A 23836-nucleotide genomic window follows, 5' to 3' on the forward strand; every position below is an offset into this window, starting at 1 on the left:
AAAAGGTACTTAAAACGGCTAGGAAACCAATGCCCTCAACCAATGCCCTATGTTTTACCCACAAAACTGCTCTACTGACTCAACTTTAGGGTAGTATTTTACTCACTTGTGCCTTCAGCCACAGAATGCCAGACTCATGGGGCAGACCTTAAAATTTGTCCCACAAAAGGAGACCATCATATGGAAAAGATGAGGATAAAACCAATCATTTGTCAACTGACAAAATGAGCTTGGTTAAAGCACAACATAAAAGGAGGTTGTGTGCACACAGAATGTATGCATGGGGAAGGAATTTAGGACAGAAGACTTGCCTGCCCCGAGAGTTGCGTCTAGCTGTTGATGGCTGACAGGCAGGGCACTGCCATTCACCATCCGGTATCTCGTAGAGTGCTGGCCTTAGGCAGAAAAGATGGAAGGCTTTATTACATTGGTCGCACAGGATCAGCTTGTCATCTTCACCTAATGAGAGCAAATGACATGGATCTTTAGTATCCAAGGAATGTTTTCAATATCTTGAATAGAACTCTAACGTTTATTTCAATCAATATAGAAAATAATCAGTTTGATAGCCTGCAACCAACAATATGTTAAAATAAAACATTAAGAGATGCCACAAATACGCGTTTGACTTCATGCAGGTTAATGGGCAGAGATCAGCAGCCCAATATTCAGAATTCAAATAACCACCTGTAAATAACAAGGCAGCGGATGCACACTTTCCCAAAAAGGTTTTCTTATGAAATTTATCAAGAACATAATTGGGGAGAGACGGTGGGGGGAGGGGTGGGGAGAGAAGATCGGAACATGATGGGGGCATACAGTGAAGGAACACTTACTAAAAGAAAATCTATGGATATAGATGTCCACCAAACGGTACACTTAAGCAACCAAATTACGCAAAAACATTGCATGGCAGAACCATTAGGCTTTCAATGTTTCAAGAAAAACTGCACAATGCATTTGTCCAGGCTAACCTTGCTTTTCACAAAGTCAGATACTAAGATCTATTGACACGTGTAAGAGTTCGGATTTCCAATTCGCTGCTTTACAGATATCAGCAACAAAAAAACAAAAATCTAAATTGGGCTTTAGACACCTTTTTCTTCCTTACTACAGGCTATGTCTACACCAGGTCGAGCTTGCAAACTTTCTGGCACCAATGTATTACTCCAGACAACCTAAATAGTTAGAGAAGGTTTAGATGCCAGCATCACATTAAAGCTGGTTAGACTGGCTGAGGCCCGTTTTATCTAATAGGTACTGAGGCCCACTTTCAGTGCGAAAGGATTTTTCTCCCGGTGTGCATGAAGCTTAGCAGAACTTGAGGAGCAACGTGGTCTCATTATTGTGAAAATGTAAAATAACCGATGGTGGGGGATGGGGGGGGTTGGGGGTAGGGGTGGATTTTGGGGAGTGGTGAGTCCTTAACTACCAGCAAGCCATTTACTGTTTAAGGTGTTACCCAACAGCCTCTACCTAGTAAACCAACAGGGAAGTTACTGTCATGGAGAGGTGCTCTAGTGTGGCTTCAAACGAGGTTCAAAGTAGGGTTAATTATTTAATTTAAAAAACAAGAAGTTAAGCGCCAAAGGGAAATGACCTTTAAATAATGATGTTACTCAAACAAATGATACAGAATACCGAATAAATCAAACATACACCCCAGTGTCAAGAGATCTGGGTTAAATTAATCGTTCTTTTGCTTAGCATGCCACCCCAGGTTAGACCCAGCCATATGCAAATCCGTATTGACCCTTCTCATGGGAACAGCCCAGCCCGAACTGCCAGGCCAGGTCTTCGCTGGACCGTAAACAAGTATCCTGGGACTGGTTTCAGGGTATAACCCCTCATCAACCAGGCTAACTTTAAATCTAGTGGCACAGCGAGCATGGGATCCACGTCTGGGCATACCCATCCTGCTTAGTGTGAAAAATCCGACGCATTTCGTGCAACAGGTGTGGACTTCCATCAGGAAAGAAGACCGTCCTCGTTGCCGTCGTCCTAATAGGAGGACGTCAACGAGGACGGTCTTCTTTCCTAACCGGCACAGGAGCAGTTCCACTTTTAACTGTCCCTGGATACAGGAGGGAACAGTTGCCACATGAGACTAATATAGTTCCTAACTTTCTTCTTTTTAAAGACCTACTACTATAAAAGTTTAGACTATATCAACAGCGGTTGTACATAATCTTTTCTTGGTGTTGGTGGTGCATTCCACATTTGTGTGAAAAGCAACAAAAAGCTGTTTTGTTTTGCAAAATTCCTTTCTTCTTAATACGTAATGTAGAAGTGCTCTAACATCAAGTATGTGTAGAGCTCATTCTGCTAGAGTCAGGTTGAGGAAAGAACACAGGTAACTCCGCTAATTGATATGAAAGGCAGAAACTACTATAGGAAGAAATTTAGGGTTAGTTCGAAGAAACACTGTCTTTATGAAGCTGAAAGAAGGGCTTTTGTATATTTAATGCCTGGAGTTCACCAACTCTCCTCAGTGAAGTTATTGCTATAAAGCAAACAACTTTCCATGAGAGGAATTGTAACAGACACCTGTGCATTGGTTCAAGTGGTGTACCAATAAGTCTTGTAAGGACTATGTTTAAGTTCCACGCTGGTGCAGGTGGGACGCTTGGTGGTATCACTTTTTAATCCTTGCATAAAGGCTTTAATCACTGATACTCTGAATAAAGATAAGTGTTGTCTGTTTTGTAAGTATGCAGCTACTGCTGCTAGATGGAAGGATATGTAGGATAGTCCGGATTGCTGTAAATGTAATGTAACAAGTAACAGATGATGTTCTAAACAGTAGCATCAAGAGGATTGATATTGTTACAATAGATAAACAGTTTCCATTTTGCTGCATAACATGCCCTAGTAGAAGGCTTCCTAGCCTCTTTTAGGATATTCATACAGTTTGGTGGTAATTGTAAACAACCAAACTATGATTTCAGGAGCCAGATCGCTAGGTTGAGTTCTTTGGGATTTGAATGCCTGATTTCCGCATGGCTCAGAGTGAGGAGACTGGAGGTGAGATGCAGCTTTTGGCGTGGAACTACGACAGCTCCAGCAGGGTGGTGACCCATGGTTGACTTGCCCAAGTGGGAGCTATGAGAATCAGTGTGAGGGATGTTTGCCTGAGTTTCCGAACTGCCAACGGAATGAGTGGGAGAGGCAGAAAAGCACAAGCAAATATCCCTGACCAGTTCATCCATAGGGCATTGCCTTTGGAGAGCAGGTGTGGGAACCTGGAGGCGAAGATTGGGCTTTTTAAATTGTGACAAACAGGTCTATGTGAGGAAATCCCCATTCCTGGAAGCATGGGAGGAGAACATGAGGATGAAGTTCCCACTCATGATTTTGCTGCTTCTGTCTGCTGAGGTGGTCTGCAATCAGATTGTTTATTCCTGGAAGATGCTCTGCCAGGAGATGCATCTTGTGGTGAATAGCCCATTTCCAAATGGCTTGTGATAGGCATCTCAGTTGGAGAGTGTCTCCCCCCCGCCCCTTATTTTTGTATGTAGTACATAGCTGTCATGTTGTCCGTGTAGACTAGGACAGCTTTCCCTGTGAGGTGAGTTTGAAAGGCTCAGAGCGCTATAAACACTGCTAGTAGTTCTAGATGATTTATATGGAACCTTTTGTGCTGTAGACTCCACAATCATTGGATTGTGTGATTGAGCAAGTGAGCACCCCAAACAGTGAGCATTGCGTCTGCTGTTAGGACTGTCAGTGGAACTGGGTCGATGAAGGGCTGTCCTTTGGATAACGTTTCTGGGTTCCACCACTACAGAGAGCGAAGCGTGTGGCCACATACCAACACTAGATCGGTCAATTGACCCTGCGACTGGTTCCGCTGAACTGCTAAGCATTCTTGGAGAGGACGCATGTGACGTCTCGCATGGGGAACACTCACTATGCAAGACGCCATTATTGCTAGCAGTTGCATTAAGACTCTTGCTGGTAATGATTGGTTTGACTGGAACTGAGTGAGAAGAGACTGAATAATAAGAATTCTGGCTGCATTGGGAAAGGCTAGAGCTCGGAGTGTCTATGGTGGCTCCAAGGTAAGTCTGTATGTTGAAAGGCTGCAAATGGGACTTCAATGCATTCACTGTAAACCCTAGTTGGTGTAACAAATGGATTGTGGCTAGAGTGTGTTGGACACTTTTGGTAAGTGCTGGCTTTGATGAGCCAGTCCTCTAGGTATGGGAAGACATGGATGTGCTGTCTTAGATGAGCTGCGACTACTGTCTGACATTTGGTAAATACCCTGGTAGCAGTGGTGACTCCAAACAGTGGTAATGGTGGCCCACTATCACAAATCTGACATGTTTGCGAGGAGCGGGGTGAATTAGAATGTGGAAATCTGCGTCTTTTAAAGTCTTGAGTAGACATTAAGTCTCCCTGGAGTAGGAGTGTCATCATGTGGAAATGTTCTGACAGTATGTAGAGGCTTAGTTCTCGGACATCCAGAATTGGTCTCAAAGAGCCAACCTTTTTGGGAATTGGAAAATACAGGAAGTATAGGCCTGAACCTTGATATTGTAACGGTACAGGTTCTATGGCTCCTTTTAGTAAAAGACTGCTTCTTGTTTGAGCAGGTGTAAATGTTCTGGTGAGAACGAGGTGGAATGTTTGGAGGATTGGTGGTAAGCTCCAGGCAATAACTATAATAGATAATTCCCAACACCCATTTGTCTGTAGTTCTAGACCGCCAAATGGGAAGGAATTGTTGCAGTCTTCCCCCAACAGGTGTGGTATAGTCCAGGGGGGGAGGGGGGGGGGATATTTCCCCCTGTAACCTCCTGGAAAGAATCCTTTCTGGTTGTTACCTTAATAAGTGGATGTATTTGGTTTGAGGGTGTGGTCTTAGACCCTGCTCACCTAAAAGGACTGCCAAAAGGAACCTCTACTGGAAGGGAACTGGAGAGTTCCCATAGATTTGGCAACCTCTGTCCTTTCATTTTTTCCAAAGCCTCAGGTCCAAAAAGATGTTTTGTCCAAGGGTATGTTTAGAATGAATTGTTGGACCTCGGGCTTCAGTCCGGAGATCCTTAACCAAGCATGTCTAAGGAGAATGCTGGTGTTGCTCTCTCCAGCTGCAGTATCAGCAGCATCCAATGCACACCTTATTGATGTATTGGAAGGAAAATGCTACTTACCAGTATGCATCTGTTCTGGACATGTAGAGCTGTAGAGTTGTATACTTTAGAATAGATCGGTATCTGGTGTTGGGCTCGGATGTTTGCACTTTGTTTTTGTCGAATAAGTCTTTGTAGTCACAGGATAGGTGACAACTCCTTATGGTGATAGTGAGCATGGGTATCGACTCCATCTTCAGATTGTTTTTCGCCATTAAGGGTGATGGAGTTAGTAAGAGAATAGAAAAGGATGTTCATGTGATATATCTAAATAAGATAATACTGCAACAGATAAAAGGTACCCGGGGAGGTGGGTGGGCGTATACAACTCTACATGCCAAGAACAGATGCATACTGGTAAGTAGCATTTTCCGTTCGAGCCATAGGCGCTGTAGATTGTATAGTTTAGCATAGACCATAAAGCATTTTTCCTCCCTAGCGGTGGAAACCTGTATCCATTGCAGTAGTTTGAAAAAGAGTTCCTAATACAGCCTGGCCTACAGTAGCTTGTTGCTTCGCTTGCACATCTACACAATAGTGTTTAGTGAGTATGCAGTGTAGACCAAGTTGCTGCTTTCAGATGTCATCTAGGGAAATGTTCCCTAAAAATGCCATAGAAGCCCCTAATTTGCCTGTGGAATTAGCTCTAGGGGGAATAGTTAATGTGTGTTTAGCTTTGAGATAGCATATTTGGATGCATTTAACAACCCACCTTGCAATTCCTGTTTTTGAAATGGGATTGCCTTTGTGAGGTGGGGAGAAAGCTACAAAAAGTTGTTTTGTTTTTCTTAAACTTTTAGTTCTTTCGATGTAGTAGAGTATTGCTCTTAACGTCTAGGGTGTGGAGAGAGCGTTCTGCCACAGAGTCTGGTTGAGGGAAAAATAGTGGAAGTTCAACGACTGATTAAGGTGAAAGGTAGATACCAGTTTAGGCCGAAATTTTGGATTAGGCCTAAGAACCACTTTACTATGGTGTATTTGTAGAAATGGTTCTTATATGGTTAATGCTTGGAGTTCAGTAACTCTAAGTGATGTGATAGCTACCAGGAAGGCTACTTTCCAAGTAAGGAACTGTAACTCGCATTTGTGCAGAGGTTCAAATAGGGGACCCATGCCACTGGTGAGGACTATATTGAGATTACATACAGGAGAAGGTGGAACTCTAGGTCCTTCCATAAACTCTTTGATAGCGGGTACTCGAACCGCCAAATGTCTGTTTTGGAGGTAAGCAGTAATTGCAGCTAGATGTAGCCGTATAGATGTATATGCTAGATTACATTGTTGTAGATGCAAAAGATGAGATAATATTTTGGATGGAAGCATCTAGCAGATCGATTGTTATTTGTACAATAAATGACAAAACGCTTCCACTTTGCAGCATAGCATGCTCTAGTAGTAGGAGGTCTAGCTCTTTAATGATGTTCATGCAGTCTGGCAGGAGATTAAGGTAGCCAAACTCTAGGACTTCAGAAGCCAGATCGCAAGATTGAGTTGATTGGGACCTGGATGCCTGATCTCTCCATGGTTCAGAGTGAGGAACTTGAGGGAGAGGTGGAGCTTTTGATGAGGCAATACTAAAAGTTCCAACAGGGTTGTGAACCATGGTTTCCGTGCCCATGTTGGAGCAACTAGGTTCATTGTGAAGGAGTGTTGGAGCTTCCGAACCAGTAACTGAATGAGCGGGAGAGGTAGTGAAGCATATGCAGATCTGCCTGACCAGTTCATCCATAGCGCATTGCCTTTGGACAATGGGTTTGGATATTTGGAGGCGTAGCTTGGGCTTTTTGCGTTTTAGTGTGTGGCGAACAGATCTATGTCTGGATGACCCCACATGTGAAAGAATGGAAGAACTACTTGAGGATGAAGTTCCCATTCATCGATCTGCTGTGTTTGACGACTGACCAGATCCGCGATCTGATTGTGTACTCCGGGTGGATGTTCTGCGAGGAAGTGTTTTGAGGAATGGACCATCTCCATATGCTTTGTGCTAGTTAAAGCTGAAGTGTGTCCCCCCTACCCCCCTGTTTTTGGACGCAATACATTGCTGTCATGTTGTCTATCCGGATCAAGACAGCTTTGTCTACTAGCCAGAGTTGAAAAGACTTTAGTGCTAGAAAGATTGCCAGTAACTCCAGGTGATTTATGTGGAGTTGTTTTTGTCGATAGATCCATATACCCTGAACGGTTTGGTTTTTGGAGACGAGCTCCCCACCTGGTGAGTGGTCAGTCTGGTTAGCGCTATCTGTGGAACCGGGTTGAGGAACGGCCGCCCTTTGGATAGGTTTTGTGTGTTCCACCACTGCAGAGAGCAATGCGTGCCGCTGTTCACCAACACCAGACCTGTTAACGGAGCTTGAGCTTGGTTCCACTGATGTGCTAAACATTCTTCTAAGGGACGCATCTGAAGTCTTGCATAAGGAACAATGAGGATGTACGCGTCCATCATTCCTATTAGCTGTATGAACAATCGAGCTGGAAGGGAGTGTTGAGGTTGAAATCTTGATATGAGAGCTTGCATGCTGGCTATCCTGACTGGATTGGGGTATGCAAGGGCTTTTGAGGTATCTATTTTGGCACCTAGTGTGAGAAAGTGGCTCTGTATATACTGTTCCTTAATAGGTACAGGGTGTACAGAGTCCACAGTCCCCCAGGGTTTGACAGAGGTTAAAGTTCGATATAACCTTACTCTCTAAAGTGGTAGCTTGGTCGAGCAGTAAGGCAGTATCAGAGGACAGTGTAAAGCATTTGTTGCACACACTCAGCCAGCAAATGGTCTCACACACTCAATAACTGAACTCTAGGCCAATGGTTTAAATATAATAAATATGCTTGTTTTATTTTAGAACCAACAATAGGTATTAAAATATACTTTCTCAGAATGAGATGCTTTATATAAATACTTTTGAAATATGCAATTGACTTTTGTAGAAAGTTACAAGTGGTTGCAATAGGCAACACAATGTTAAACACAATAATGCATTGAGTGCAATGGAAGTTTCAAGTTATTTGCAACAGATTACTTTTAGGATTAGTTTTGGAATTCCAGGACTGGATCCTAGATTCAGTCCTGGGTCAGTACTTAGAATCAAGTGATAAAAGACGACTTAATTACTGTGATGATTTTTAGACAATATTTTGCTATTTTAAAAGTTGACACTTAGAAAATATTTCATAGAAAACAGTCAATGATTCCCTGTGGCAGAAAATTCAAGTTGCAGGTATAGTATGTTCTCGTAACTTTTGTAATCCAGTACTGGGTACCTAGACTCAGTACTGGGACAGTTATCCAAAACAGGCAAGCAATTACGTTTTCAGAAGTTATATGATTTTTAAAGAATATTTAAAGTTTGCAGAAATTGACACTTCGAAGAAATTTCACAGAAAAACAGTCAATGGTTTCCTACAGGAGAAAATTGGGTTACTGGTAAGTACAGTAGTAAGTATTTTTCAGAGTCAGTGCTGGGCACCAAGATCCAGCACTGGGAGCTCACCTAATAGCAGGTGAGTATTTTCGTTTTCGTTACTCGGCTGATTTTTGGTGAATATTTTAAGATTTGAAAAGTCCACACTTAGAAGAAATTTCAGGAAAAAGCCAGTCAATTTTACCCTATGAAGAAAATTGAGTTATCGGGTTAAAGGCAAGTACTTGACTGGCAGAGTTAAGGTTCTGGGCATAGACTCCGGGGTCTCCCAGGGTCAGGTAGGTACAGTTGGTTCACCCTCAGCGGCACAAGGGCAGCCAGGTGCAGAGAGAGTTAGGCCCAATGTTATCCTATTAGAGGTAGGGGAGCCTTGGTTGGTGGCTGCTGACTAGCGGGCCGCGCGGCTGTGGGAGCTGTGCTCCTGGTCATTTACTCAGGGCAAGTGGGGAAGTAGGTAGGTGTAGAGATTGCACTGCCAGGGCCACTCGGGCGGCTGGGTGCTTTTGAGCCTTCGGCGCTCAATTGATTTCAATGGGAAATCTCCGGTTTAGAAAAAGACTGCAAGCTCGGGGACGAAGACTCTTCAGGTGCCACCACCACTTCGAGAGGTAAGTTGGGTATTTGGAGGATAGGTAGGTACCTCGGGATTGGGCACAGTGGGACGCAGGGGTGACTTTTGATGTCGGGAATTCTTACCATCTGTTGATCGCGGTTCTGAGGCTGCAGGCTTCTTCTGGAGTGTCAAGGGAGGTCCTTGGGTGCCGGACTCGGGTCACAGTCGCCATGGGGTCGTCCTCGTGGACTTTGTTCACTCCGGCACAGGCCAGGCCAGGCTTGGCTGGTGCAGAGTGTGCTGGGTTCGCAGTTCCGGGCTGCTGCCAGGGATTAGAAGTAGATTTTGAGTAGAGCCTCTACTCATGGGAGTCCCAGGGGGCTTAGAGTCAAAAGGAAGCCAGGTCCTCCGGGGTTTGTGAGGTTGCTGGCCACAAGAGATGCCGGGTTGGAGCAGGAGCAGGTTCGAGGGTCGACAGGCCGGTAGGGCTGGGGCCAAAGCAGTTGATGTCTTCCTCTTCTTAGCAGCTGCAGGGCAGGTAGTCTTCTTCTAGCTCTTCTTTGGATTTTGGAATCTGCGGAAGGAAGGTTCAGGGTGCCCCTAAATACTAGATTTAGGGGCATTACAGGTAGGTAAAGGGCAGGGACCAATGGGTCCCTGTCCTGGGGTGAGTACACCCCCTATCCTGCCTCTCTCCTGTGGGAGGGGGGCAGTAGCCTAATCCTGATTGGGCAGGGCTCTCCATCTTCAAGATGGCGAGAGCCCCGGGATGTGCTTCACCTCGCCTCCCCCACCTGAGGGGTGGGGTTGGCAGGCTGGCACATGCCCTGTCCTTATTTGCCCTGAGTGAGTGACCAGGAGCCCAGCTCCCACAGCCGCGTGGCTTGCTAATCAGCAGCCACCAACCAAAGCCCCCCTATCCCTCATAGGATAACATTGAGCCTAACTCTCTCTGCACCCGGCCGCCCTAGAGTCACTGAGGGTGAACCAACTGTACCTACCTGACCCTGGGGGACCCCCGAGTCTATGCCCAGAACCTTAATTCTACTAGTCGAGTACTTACCTTTAAACCGATAACTATTTTCTTCATAGGGTAACATTGACTGGCTTTTTCCTGAAAATTCTTTTAAGTGTGGACTTTTCAAATCTTAAAATATTCACCAAAAATCAGCCGAGTAACGAAAACGAAAATACTCACCTGCTCTTAGGTGAGCTCCCAGTGCTGGATCTTGGTGCCCAGCACTAACTCTGAAAAATACTTACAACTGTACTTACCAGTAACCCAATTTCCTCCCATAGGAAATCATTGACTGTTTTTCTGTTTAATTTCTTCTAAGTGTCAATTTCTGCAATCTTTAAATATTCTTTAAAAATCGTATAATATCTGAAAACGTAATTACTTACCTGTTTTGGATAAAGGTCCCAGTACTGAGTCTAGGTACCCAGTACTGGATTACAAAAGGAATGAGAACATGCTATACCTGTAACTTGAATTTTCTGCCATAGGGTTATTATTGACCGTTTCCTATGAAATATTTTCTAAGTGCCAACTTTAAAAAAAGCAAAATATTGTCTAAAAACCATCACAGTAATTAAGTCGACTTTTATCACTTGATTCCAAGTACTGACCCAGGACTGAATCTAGGATCCAGTCCTGGAATTCCAAAAGTAATCCTAAAAGTAATCTGTGGCAAATAACATGAAACTTCCATTGAACTCAATGCATTATTGTGTTTAAAATAGTGTTGCCTATTGCAACCACTTGTAACTGTTTACAAAAGTCAATTGCATATTGCAAAAGTATTTATATAAAGCATCTAATTCTGAGAAAATATATTTTAATTCCAATTGTTGGTTCTAAAATAAAACAAGCATATACTTTTTATATATAAACCATTGGCCTAGAGTTCAGTTATTGAGTGTGTGAGACCATTTGCTGACTGAGTGTACAACAAATGCTTTACACTGTCCTCTGATACTGCCTTACTGCTCGACCAAGCTACCACTAGAGAGTAAGGTTATATCTAAACTTTAGCCTCTGCCAAGCCTCTGGGGACTGTGGACTCTGTACACCCTGTACCTATTTGGGAACAGTATATACAGAGCCACTTTCTCACAACACTCAATCAGCAAATGACATGACACACTCAAAGACTGAACTTCAGACCAATTGGTTTTGTATAAAAAGAATATTTTAGTTATTTTATTTTCTAGAACCAAGCAAGCCCGGCACAAGTAAGCAATAAATACTTTACAGTAGTAATGCAGTCTATAAACAGTTTGAATTGCAATTGTATATGCACTTTGATTTGGTTACAGTAGAGACTTGTAATCCAATGCTTTTGATGCACTGTACATATACTTTGAATAGGCTTTTTAGCAGAATGTCAAGAGATTACTTTACAGATTACTTTTCTTACACAGTGCAGTATACCCAGATACTGCACTGGGACATTTCCTGTAAACAGGTATGTAAAAGCGTTTGTTATTCAGTTACAGTTTTAAAGGTTTTCATACATTTTCCAATTCCACACTTAAAAACTTTTCATTAAAAAAAAAAAGACAGTCAATGTTATCCTATGGAGGAAAATAGTGTTCATTTAACAGGTAACTACTTTGTTGTGGGAGTTGGTATTCTGGGGTTAGACTCCGGGGCCCCTACGGTCAAGGATGTACACAGCAGCACTAGGGCGGCCGGGTGCAGAGTGCTGAGGCCCAATGTTATCCAGTGGGGGATATGAGGCCTCTGGTTGGTCGCTGCTTACGAGCAGGCCACTGGGTTGTGGGAGCAAAGCTCCTGGACTTAGGCTCAGGGCAAATGGTGGTTCAAGCCAGCACAAAAGGTGCACCCTCACCGCCACTGGGGCGGCCGGGTGCAGAGTGCTATTTTGGCATCGGTAACCCTGTAGCTTTCAATGGGGAGTCTCAGGTTTGCAAACACTGCAGGCTTGGGGACGAAGGTCTACTGGGTGGGACCACCACTTGGAGATTTAAGTTGAGATGGTGGGGGTTGGTTAGGCACCATCGGTTGGGCTACCCAAGGCTGTGGGGTGGCAGGTGCAGGACTGCCTTTTAGGTTCTGATCTTACCAGCTCCTGGTCGCGGATTGGGGGGGGGAAGGTTGGAGGCATCGGCTGGAGGGAGGTCAGGGGTCACCGGATCTCAGGTCAAGATCTCCTCTTGGTGTTGGGCTACTTGAACTCAGGCCGTGGGTGTCTGTGCAGACTCGCGGATCTTGCCGGAACTGGAGTCTGTTGGTGAACAAATCCGGTGTTAACGGGAGACAGTCTTTTCTTTTGAACGCAGGGCAGGTCCTCGGGGTCCTTGAGGCTGCAGCACACACACACACACCGGGGTTTCACTTCTGAAGGTTCGAGGTGAGAACAGGCCGGTAGGACTGGGGATAAGTCAGTAGGCCTCCTCCTCTTGTTACCTTCGGCACGACTGTTCAGACCTTATTTTCTTCTTCTGGTTTCTTGTCCGACTTCTTGTTTCAGGGCTGCCCCCTAAATACTGTATTTAAGGGGAGTTTTAAGGGTCAGTAGCTAATGGGCTACTGACCTTAGGGTGACTAAACCTTTAGTGTGCTCACCCCATGTGGGGGAGTGAGCACAACTCCTAACCCTGATTGGGGAGTGCCCACCATCTGCAAGATGGCGGGCACTGAAGAGTGGGCTTCACCTCTCCTCCCCCACCTGAAGAGGGGGAGCGGTTCGCAGAGGTAGGCACACCTTCTGGGCTGGCTAATTTTTACTGCCCGTCTTCCCGCTGAAAAGGAGGGGAGACAGAAAGGGGGCCTGCTACTGATAACAGGAGAGGCTGGGGGTCGCAGAGATTTGTTGATCCCAGCGTTGAGGGAGTTTCTGTAGTCCAGACTGCTGGTTATGAGTGCATGGGTGACCTTCTTGATTCGGTGGGGGGTCCACTTGGTCTTCCGAAGGATGCGGAGGTTGTTGAAACCGGTGGAGGAGACTGCGTTGCTCTGTCGGGTCATGGAGAGAGAGTAGTCTAGTATAATGGAGTTTCAGGCATGGTCTGTGGGGGGGGGGGGGGGACTTCCTTCATTCCTTCTTGGAACCAGAGTCTGGCTGTGATGGGGTCCTTGGTGAGGGAGAGGATGAGCTGGGTATGGTCTGCGCAGAATACTATGCTGAGTCTATGCTGTCTGCCTATGGCGGCGAGGGGGGCCATGTGGATGTTCTGGAAACTTCCTGTCTCCATCCCCATAGCCTGAATTCCTTTGAAAACAAAGCTTCCAGCAGCGACAGGTGGGTAGGAAGCATGATGCTTACTGCAGACTCCAGGAAGCAGTTGTATGTCACTGCTGTAACTCTTAGGGTTAAGTGCCTCCCTAAATGACATTGGAGAAAACATTTAATTGAAATCTGCTGTTTCACTGCAGGGGTTTTAGGCTACATGGAGATGGGTTTGGAGTGCTGTGCGTGAGAGACTGGGTGACAGAAGGAAAAGGGAGCTCAGACTATTGTGAGCATGAAGTGCTGGGTGGAAGTGAGAATGAGATGAGATCTATAAGTGCAGACCGAGAACTTTCATAACACTTGTTTAACAACTCTGGCCGAAAGTGTGCGCCGATCCAGTCAGAACAGAGCAGGGATTGTTTTGGATCAATAATTTTCCATCAATTTATCCTGGTCTCTCTCCCAGTGCCACAACTGCCTTGCAGCCCGCCTTTAGGCACTACAAGGTGGAAGGTTATTCACACCAAGACCACACAGAGCTGGAACAAAAAGTGGATGAAACCAGCCAAGTTTAAGGAAGGCTAGAAAGCGGAGTTTTAATCAGTTGGCCTTACATTAGAAAGTGGGCAAAAAACACAAATGAGCAGCTTTTCGGTAGGAAGCCTGGGCACTTGCACGGTCCACCTCCACGTGGAGACCTGCACCATCCGCCTCTGCAGAGATCTGCACCCTCCACCCGAGTGTGGACCATACACCTATATGGAGGGACCTGAACCATCCATCTCTGTGGAGGGACCTGAACCATCCATCTCTGTGGAGAAACCTGCCCCATCCTACTCCATGGAGACACCTGCGTAGAGATCTACACCAACCACCCATGTGGAAATATGTTCCCCTCCACCTTCAGAGACAGACCACCACCGTCAATCTCCGGGTAAACACGATGGTCAACGATTTGCTCTGCTCTTCCGATGCCTCCTGCCTCTTTTCTTAATGGCAGGTAAGAATAATTTAGGAAACATTCAAAGAGATGCTTTTTGGCTTTTCAATAGTAATAGGAGTGCTGTGTGCAGGAGGTTGTGACATCTCAGACTGGTCTAACTGGAAAGTAACACGTTGGTAAAGTAGAGCGTCTTTGTCCTGCCTTGGGATTGCGATAGCTAGTGCAGTATATTTTTTTTTTGTACTTCTACGATTTGATTTTTTTTCCCCAAACCTAGAGTACTATACTATTTTTGTACTTCGTCTGACATAGCTTTGCCTTTCCAAAAACTATACTGTCTTCTTCTGTCAGACACTTTAGTTTAAGCTAGACTAATAAACCATCTTTGTATTCTAAAAGCTAGTGCACTACACCATCATTGTACTATTTCTGGTGAATATTTGTCTTTTTGAAGATCGCATACTATACCATTTTTGTATTTGCCAAATGTTTATATTTCCCAAGCTAGTCTACTATAAGATCTGTGCAGTTCTTTCAGACCTTGGAGTATCTGAAGATAGATTTTATGAAGCTAGAATACTATTCCATCTTTGTACTCCTTCCCCGAGAACAATTTTTTTCTGACAGCTAGTGCATCAAACTACATTTGCACACTTGCCAGACCCTTGTGCTTCCAAAACCTAGCGTAATATATTATCTATGTACTCCTACAACCCCACCTTTGTGCTTGCGCAAGTATACTGTACTATCCCTCTACCATCTTTGCACTTCTATCAGATATTTGCGTTTCTGAAGCTAGTGTACTATACCATCTTTATACTCTTCAGTTCAATTTGTCTTTTCACAGTTGCGATATACAAATAGTGTAGTATAATAGCTTTGAAAACTCAAAGATGTGACAGAAGTACAAAAATTGCATTTCTTCTGTTACACTTTGGTTGTTCTGAAAACTAGTGCACCATGTATTCCATCCCTACTAGCCTTCAGGTGTACCAGCTTAGCATCTGACTCTTTACCACAGCCCTACCTTCCTTAATGTTCTGTTACCTACCAGAACTTTGAGCCTTTTGAACACCCCAGGTTGTCAGTGTTGGCTGTTCAAGTAACGCCACCCAGAGGCTCTTTTTTTGATGTCATAACTACACTTCTTTACTTTGCTTGAAAATGCACCATTTGGCCACTCTTTATTCAAAATGTTTCCAGAGGAGGAGGATTAATCTCCCCAAAGCCCCCTTATGGTGGTTGGGATTGTTTCCTACGCCTGCCTTAGAGCACTCATACGCCCCCACCAATTTCAAATATCACCAGCCACCACTGGTTAAATCCATGGTGCTTTTGCTCACCATGCCATCCAAGTTTAGATCTAGCCGTATGCAAATCAGTCTTGACCCTGCTCTTCATCGGAACCGCTTCAAGAAATATTTTAGGAACTAAAGGGCACGAAAAAATGTGGAGCGAAAACTCAAAGCCTGTCAGACATTTGTAATGCAACAATCTAAAAAAAATTTTTAAAAATGTGGAATTCCTGCCCCCAAAAAGTGCTGCCTTGCACAAATTTTGGTATTCACCAATTTGTCAAAGTAGAGCACAATTACTGAATAAGAACAGGAAAATCGGAAATTGTGCTTTTGGATCACTCAAAAAAACTTTGTGACCCTCCCCAGCTGCTCATATTCAGAAATTAAGAACCGGAGCTGAAATGGTTGAAAGTCTGCTAAATGTGCAGTTTTGTCAAACTTCACCATTTAGTAGCAATTTAAAAAAAAAAAAAAAAAAAAAACTTTTCTACTGTAGTATCAACTCAACTAAAATTGCAGAATACAGTTTCTTCTCAGGCCAGTCTACTTTACCAGAAATCACATGCACATCCTCTTTCCAAGAGTTAGAACTATTAGCTTGTGAAAGGACATTTTGCTTCTTGCAGGGTAATCATGCAGGATAATCATGCAGTTGTTTAAGCGCAGGAACTAAATCTATCTAGTTCAAAGGTTGTACACTAGGGTGAGGATCTTATCATCAGAATAGTAAGACTGACCTGCGCAACAATAACGAGGCCAGTATTGAGGAAGGTGGACTATTTTTGCTTCACTTTACCAGATTGATATTCTAATGAGCAGTAGAACAGGAAAATATTGTAAAGCAATGTATGTATCAAAATGACATTCTCCTTGGTCAAAGGCTCTGGAAGGAATATGCTACTTACCAGTATGCATCTGTTCTTGGCATGTAGAGCTGCAGAGCCACACACTTAGGATAAGATCGCCATCTGGTGTTGGGCTCGGATGATTGCAGGTTGTGGTCTTCGGAAGAAGCCTTTTGGTCATGATAGGTGACTCCTCCTCTGGACAACAGTGCGCATGGGCATCCACTCCATTCTCAGATTGTTTTTCACCATGATGGGAAATGGAGTGTATAAGAATAAAGAGAAAGGATGTCCATGTGTAATGTCTAATTACGACAATGCTGGAACAGATACAGGTCCCGGGGAGGTGGGTGGGCGTGTGTGGCTCTGCAGCTCTACATGCCAAGAACAGATGCATACTGGTAAGTAGCATATTCCGTTCGAGGCATATGAGCTGCAGATCACACACTTAGGATAGACTATATAGCAGTGTCTCCCTTAGCGGTGGTCACCTGTATCTGTTGCAGCAGTTTGGAATAGAGTTTTTAGGACAGCTTGGCCCACGGAAGCTTGTTGTTTGGATTGCACATCAACACAGTAATGTTTAGTGAAGGTGTGTGTGTGGTAGACCATGTAGCTGCTTTGCAAATATCTTCTAAGGGAATGTTCCCTAAGAATGCCATGGAAGCCCCTATTTTACGTGTGGAGTGCGCTCTAGGGGGAACTGTAAGAGTGCGTTTAGCTCTTTGGTAACATATTTGGATACATTTAACTATCCACCTGGCTATACCTGATTTTGAAATGGGGTTGCCTTTATGTGGTGGAGAGAAAGCAACAAACAGTTGTTTGTTTTTGCGAAAAGGTTTGGTTCTGTCGATGTAATAAAGCAAGGCTCTTTTAACATCTAAGGTATGAAGGGCTCTCTCAGCTACTGAGTCTAGATTAGGGAAGAAGACTGGCAGCTCGACTGATTGGTTAAGATGGAAAGGGGAAATGACTTTTGGTAGGAATTTTGGGTTTGTCCTAAGAACCACTTTGTTACGATGTAGTTGTAGGAATGGTTCTTCAATAGTTAAGGCCTGTATCTCACTTACCCTTCGCAGGGATGTGATTACGATAAGGAAGGCCACTTTCCATGTAAGGAATTGCAGTTCGCATTTATGCATAGGTTCAAATGGAGGGCCCATGAGCCTTGTTAGAACAATATTTAGATTCCACACTGGAGAAGGTGGTAATCTGGGAGGAATAATTCTTTTGAGACCTTCCATGAAGGCTTTGATGGCTGGTACCTTAAATAGTGACAAGTGTTGTCGATTTTGTAAGTAGGCTGCTAACGCTGCTAGGTGTAGACGTATGGAGGAATATGCCAAATTGCATCTTTGCAAGTGTAGTAAATAGCAAATAATGTTTTGGATGGAAGCATCAAGTGGGCGTATATTATTGTTAGTGCAGTAAATGGCAAATCTTTTCCATTTTGCAGCATAACATGCCCTAGTAGTAGGTCTTCTAGCTTCTTTTATGATATTCATACAGTCTGGTGGGAGATTGAGGTAACCGAACTCCAAGACTTCAGGAGCCAGATCGCCAAGTTCAGTTGCTGTGGATCTGGGTGTCTGATTTCTCCATGGTTCTGGGTTAATAAGGCCGGGGAAAGGCGCAGTTTTTGATGTGGAACTTGCGAGAGTTCCAGAAGTGTCGTGAACCAGGGTTGACGTGCCCAAGTGGGAGCTACTAGAATCAGTTTTAGAGACTGTTTGAGCTTGCGTACCACAAATGGAATGAGTGGGAAAGGCGGAAAAGCGTACACAAATCTGCCTGACCAGTTCATCCATATTGCATTGCCCTTCGACTGTGGGTGTGGAAACCTGGCGGCGAAGGTTGGGCATTTTGCGTTTGTGTGGCGAACAGGTCTATGTCTGGTTGGCCCCATTTTTGGAAGAATGGGAGTAGGACTTTGGGGTGTAATTCCCATTCGTGGATTTGTTGCGTCTGTAGACTTAGGAGATCGGCAATCTGGTTGTGAATCCCTGGAAGGTGTTCCGCTAGCAGGTAGATGTTTTGGGGAATTGCCCATCTCCAACTGTTCTGTGTGAGTTGGGACAGTTGGAGAGAATGTGTCCCCCCCCCTGTTTTTGTATGTAATACATGGTCGTCATGTTGTCTGTGCGGATGAGGACAGTTTTGTTCCTTAGATGTACTTGAAAAGATTTCAGTACTAGGAACACCGCTAGAAGTTCTAGGTGATTGATATGGAGCAGTTTTTGTTGAGTGGTCCATTTGCCCTGAGTGGTGTGTTGTAGGAGATGGGCTCCCCACCCTGTGAGAGATGCGTCGGTTGTCAGCACTACTTGTGGAAGAGGCTCTAAGAACGGTCGCCCTTTGAACAGGTTGATGATGCTCCACCATTTCAGTGAGCGAAGTGAGCGACTGTCCACCAACACCAGATCTGTAAGTTGTCCGTGAACCTGGTTCCACTGTTCTGCTAGACATTCTTGCAAGGGACGCATTTGAAGTCGTGCGTGAGGCACAATGGAGATGCATGACGCCATCATGCCTAACAGTTGCATAAACACTCTTGCAGGAAGAGCGTGTTGAGTTTGAAATTTTAAGATGAGGTTTTGTATGTTGGCTATCCTGGCTGTGCTGGGATAAGCTATGGCTTTGGAAGTATTTATGGTGGCTCCCAGATATTTATGTATGTGGGAGGGTTGCAGTTGAGATTTGGGATAGTTGATGGTAAATCCCAAGTTGTGTAAGGTTTGAATAGTGCGGTGAGTGTGGAGAACGCATTTGTCGAAAGTATTGGCTTTTATGAGCCAATCGTCGAGATATGGGAAGACATGGATTTGTTGTCTCCTGAGGTGCGCTGCCACTACTGCTAGGCATTTGGTGAATACCCTGGGTGCAGTTGTTACTCCGAATGGGAGGACCGTAAACTGATAGTGCTGTCCGTCTACCACAAATCTTAGGTACTTCCTGTGAGCAGGATACATGGGGATGTGAAAGTATGCGTCCTTCAGGTCCAATGTGGCAAGGAAGTCGTCTTGTTGAAGTAGTGGGAGGACTTGTTGAAGAGTGATCATATGGAAGTGATCTGAGTGTATGTACTGATTTAGGAGTCTGAGGTAGAGTATGGGTCTTAACGTCTCGTCCTTTTTGGGGATTAGGAAGTATAGAGAATATACTCCTGGACACTGATGTTGGAGTGGAACTGGTTCTATTGCGTGTTTTTGAAGCAAGGACCGAATTTCCTGTTTGAGTGTAAGATGGTGTGGTGACATTGGACGGTGTTTGGGTGGTGTGTGTGTGTGTGTGTAGGGGAGGGGTGGGGGAGGGGGGGGGGGGGGGGGAGGAGTATGTGTGAGTTCGAGGCAGTAACCAAACTGGATAATTTGTCTTACCCACTTGTCTGTTGTAAAGGAATTCCAGACAGGTAGGAACTGTATGAGTCTTCCCCCGACAGGAGTGGAATGGTCTGGGGGGGAGTGGAGGCAAGTCACTGTTTAGTGGCTGGAGAGGTGCGGGTGTTGGTATTGCCCCGACCTCAGCCCTTGGTGTTGTTTCCCCTATATCCTCCTCTAAAATATCCTCTGTTGGGGGATGTTTGCGCGGAGGTTTTGAAAGTGGAAGAGGTGTCTGTCCCAACATTTTTGGAGGCTCCCCTATAGAAGGAGCGTCGAAAGGAGCCTCGTGGTTGTGGAGACTGTAATGCTCCCATTGATTTAGCAGTCTCGTTATCTTTTTTCATCTTCTCAAGTGCAGTGTCTAATGCGGGACCAAATAGTTGCTCTTGGTTGAATGGTTGACCAAGTATTGTTGTTTGTACTTCCGGCTTAAAGCCTGAAATACGTAGCCATGCATGGCGTCTAAGAAGTATGCTTGTGTTGACCGTCCTAGAAGCAGTGTCCGCGGCGTCTAGTGCACATTTGATTGATGCGTTAGATATGAGTTTCCCCTCTTGGATGAGGTCATTGGCCTGGGATTTGTACTGATCTGGTAGGTGTTGTAAAAGATCTTCTAACTGATCATAATGAGCCCTATCATATCGGGCTAATAGGGTTTGTGTGTTGGCAATATGCCAATGGTTAGCAGCTTGTGCTGCAACTCTTTTGCCCGAGGCCTCTAATAGCTTGGACTCTTTGTCTGGGGGCGGTGTGTCTCCTGTTTGGGAGTTTAGCCCGCTTTCTTGCATTTGAAACTTCTAAAGAGTCTAGAGGGAGCTGTGCTTTAATGTAAGTGGGATCTTGTGGGGCAGGTCTATATTTTTTTCAATTCGGGGGTTAAGAACCCTAGCTCTGACAGGGTCTTTAAAAACCTCTGTGGCATGTTTTATGACTCCCTTAATCATGGGCAAGATTTGAACTGATTTTTGAGACTGTTCGAATGTGTCTAGAAGAAAGTCTTCTTCGAGTGTATCTGAATGCATGGTGACGCCATGGAAGAGTGCCTCCCTGTTTATCAGCTGCCCAAACCCTAGGTGGTCATCTTGAGGGGAGGGTTTGGAGGGGTATGTAGTGGGATCAGGAATATCAGGTAAAGGGTAAGCCCAGTCATCCAAGGGTGCCGTATCCGGGAGTGTGAAAGGATCATTAAGGTCATCCGGATCACCCCCTCCCCCTAAGCCATCATCATCCTGTGGAGGTGGTGTATGTGAAGGAGATGGTAGAGGAGAAGAAGGTGGGGGCAGGGGGGGGGGGGGGGTGGGGTGAGAGGTGATATAGGAGAGGAAGGACGAATGGGTGAGGTGGAGGAGTCCTTCTTTATGGGAGCAGGAGAAGGTGTTGTGTCCAGCTTCCTTTTCTTGTATGGCACAGCGGTGACATGTCCAGGTTTTGGATTGATCTAAATCCTTTTTTGCGTGGGATCAGGGCGAAAAAGTTCATTGTCCGAAAGTGGCTTTGGTGCCGATTTTTTCGGTTCCGATCTATGTTTTGGATGATCGGTAGAGTCTTTTTGGACTTTAGACAGTTGTTTCGGTACCGATGATGGTTTCGGTGCCGATGATGATTTCGGTCTCGATGGTTTCGAAGCCTGCTTCGGTACCGAGAGGTCTGGAGTCTTCGGTGCCGAAGGTATTGTGGGTACTATAACATGTGGTTTGCTCGAGCCACCTGTAGGCTTATATTTCTTCGGAGCCGAGCCCGAGGTCGGGGCTTCTGATGACGATTTTCGGTCGCGACTGGGGCCAGCTGGCAGAGTCTTGACCAATGCCTTTTTTGGGGGGGTTGGGGTAGGGGCACTGGTACTCACTCGTTGCCCCGGAGTGATGAGGTCATCGGAATCATCCGCTTCGGATATGATTTGGAGGTCTTCGGAATATTCTTCCGGGTCATCCTGTGCAAAGATGTCCTCTGGTTCTGGAGCTGGTCTGGCCAGGATATGGCGTCCAGCTCTTCGGTCCCGGATGGTTTTCTTGGATCGGAATGCGGCACAGGCTGGACAACTGGATTTGTTATGTTCCAGCGAGAGGCACAGGTTGCAGACCTCGTGGTGGTCACTGTGGGGGAACTTTGCTCCACATTGGGGGCATTTTTTAAAGGGTGTCCTTTCCATGAGCCGTGTCCGGAACCGGTCCAATTGAATTTCGACGTCGACTTGTAAAGGTTTTTCACTTCGAAAGCTGGATTTTCAGAAGTTTTCAGCCGGAGTGGAAAAGTTCATCAGAACCCAAAGGCGGGAAAAAACAATCTGAGGATGGAGTGGATGCCCATGCGCACTGTTGTCCAGAGGAGGAGTCACCTATCTCGTGACCAAAAGGCTTCTTCCGAAGACAACAACCTGCAATCATCTGAGCCCAACACCAGATGGCGATCTTATCCTAAGTGTGTGATCTGCAGCTCATATGCCTCGAACATAAAGATACACAAGTTTGGCGTTTTGTTTTAAGTAAGTAAGATGAATGCCTCCATAACCACAGCTTAAAACTTGCAGACAAGAGTGGTGACCTAGATAAGCTTTATATATAGTTGTCACTGGTTACATAGAAGACAGAGCAAGTGAATGCAGAACAGTAACTTGCCTGACTGCAGGAGGATAAATCTTTCAAAGGGGACCCTTCAGAAGGCAAGTTGTCCAAACAAAACACTTCTGCAATCCTCATGGCTGGAAATGCTCCCAAGAATGAAGTGTTGACCTGATTGCGGTAGGATCGGTTTAGATTGAGGGTAAGACATAGATCTTGACATGACTATGGAGGGGTGCTGGCCTAGGACAAACTTGCTCAGGTAATGTTAAAAGCCAAGACAATAACCAAGCATCAACAAGTCAGTGTCCTTCACTTCAAGGATTGTTTGAACTGTTATGAGTATGCCCTCCTTAATGATTTTGGAATTTTTTCTCTAGGGATTAATTCAAGAAATTGCTCCACGAGTCTTAGTGTGGTCATAGCATTCCTAAATAAAACAAAATTAGCTTGCAATAATCAAATTGGCTGCAGATATCGGACAGACTTCTTTCACTTAAGCATACATCGGTCTGTTCTTTTGCACACTGGCCACCAAAGAGCTTGACATTTTTTCCTCACAATTGTTAACACTAATGAATATAGTATCCGATTTCCCTGTAGATATTTATTAACCCAAGTTGCTTAAGATTTGTTTCCAGATGATTTTTCACTTGAATTAAAATTAAAATAAGAAGAGGGTAAGAAAGGAGTCTATGGCAGGCTCGAGAAAGTAAGGGACCAATAAAACAATGGGGTCTCACTTGTTGCTTCTGCATCTGGTAATTAACGCCCAAGATGTTAATTCGGACCGTGACGTTTAACTTGGAGGAAAATTGGGCAAGTTATTTAAGAGGCAACCTATTGCACGAGAAGCCAGTTAAGTGGAATCTAGAGACTGAACATGGATCATCTGTCATTGGAGCGGTGTAGCACCTTCTAGGGGTGATGGCCATTGCTTCTCTCCTCGGTTATCTCCTATAAAGTTATTCTACCAGTTTGTTCGCTCTACCATGACCTACAGCTTATTTAATCTCGGCTGCACCTGCTTTCTGGGGGGTCTTTTTCAAGGAGTCTAGCATAGTCTTTTGTTCGGTCTTCTCATGAATATTTGTTTCTGGGCGTCTCGTCTGGTTCTTTTAAGAGAACTCTTCAGACCCTAACCTGTTGCACTGTTTCATCCAGATAAACCTATTCCTTTTCCCAAGGGAAGCCGGCCTAGTGAACAGTAACCAGTAGTTGCACATCATGTATCTGAACTCCTTTCAGTGTCATGAAGATGTATAAGCATGGTGCTGTAGAGAAGGATTAGTTACTTACCTGTAATCCTAGTTCTCATCCAGGGGTATACACAAAGTCATAATCTATGAATAATACCCGCCCATGTGCACACACACACACACATATATATATACACATATATACATATACACATATACACACACACACATATATACACACATATATACACACATATATACATATGTGAAAACATACATGCAGCCTAAAATGTTTCAA

The 23836-nt window shown here is 44.8% G+C and overlaps 1 protein-coding gene across 1 annotated transcript in view; it reads right to left on the reverse strand.

Annotated features, from left to right (window-relative positions):
- BAZ1B (bromodomain adjacent to zinc finger domain 1B) overlaps positions 1 to 23836 on the reverse strand; it is a 314567-nt gene that overhangs the window by 49081 nt on the left and 241650 nt on the right. The window contains exon 15 of the mRNA XM_085649665.1: positions 312 to 459. Within this exon, the coding sequence (XP_085505791.1) occupies positions 312 to 459 (148 nt within the window). The remainder of the gene's footprint in view (positions 1 to 311; positions 460 to 23836) is intronic.

The sequence above is a fragment of the Triturus cristatus genome, chromosome 3_2, assembly GCF_964204655.1.
Source record: "Triturus cristatus chromosome 3_2, aTriCri1.1, whole genome shotgun sequence".
Lineage (NCBI taxonomy): Eukaryota > Metazoa > Chordata > Amphibia > Caudata > Salamandridae > Triturus > Triturus cristatus.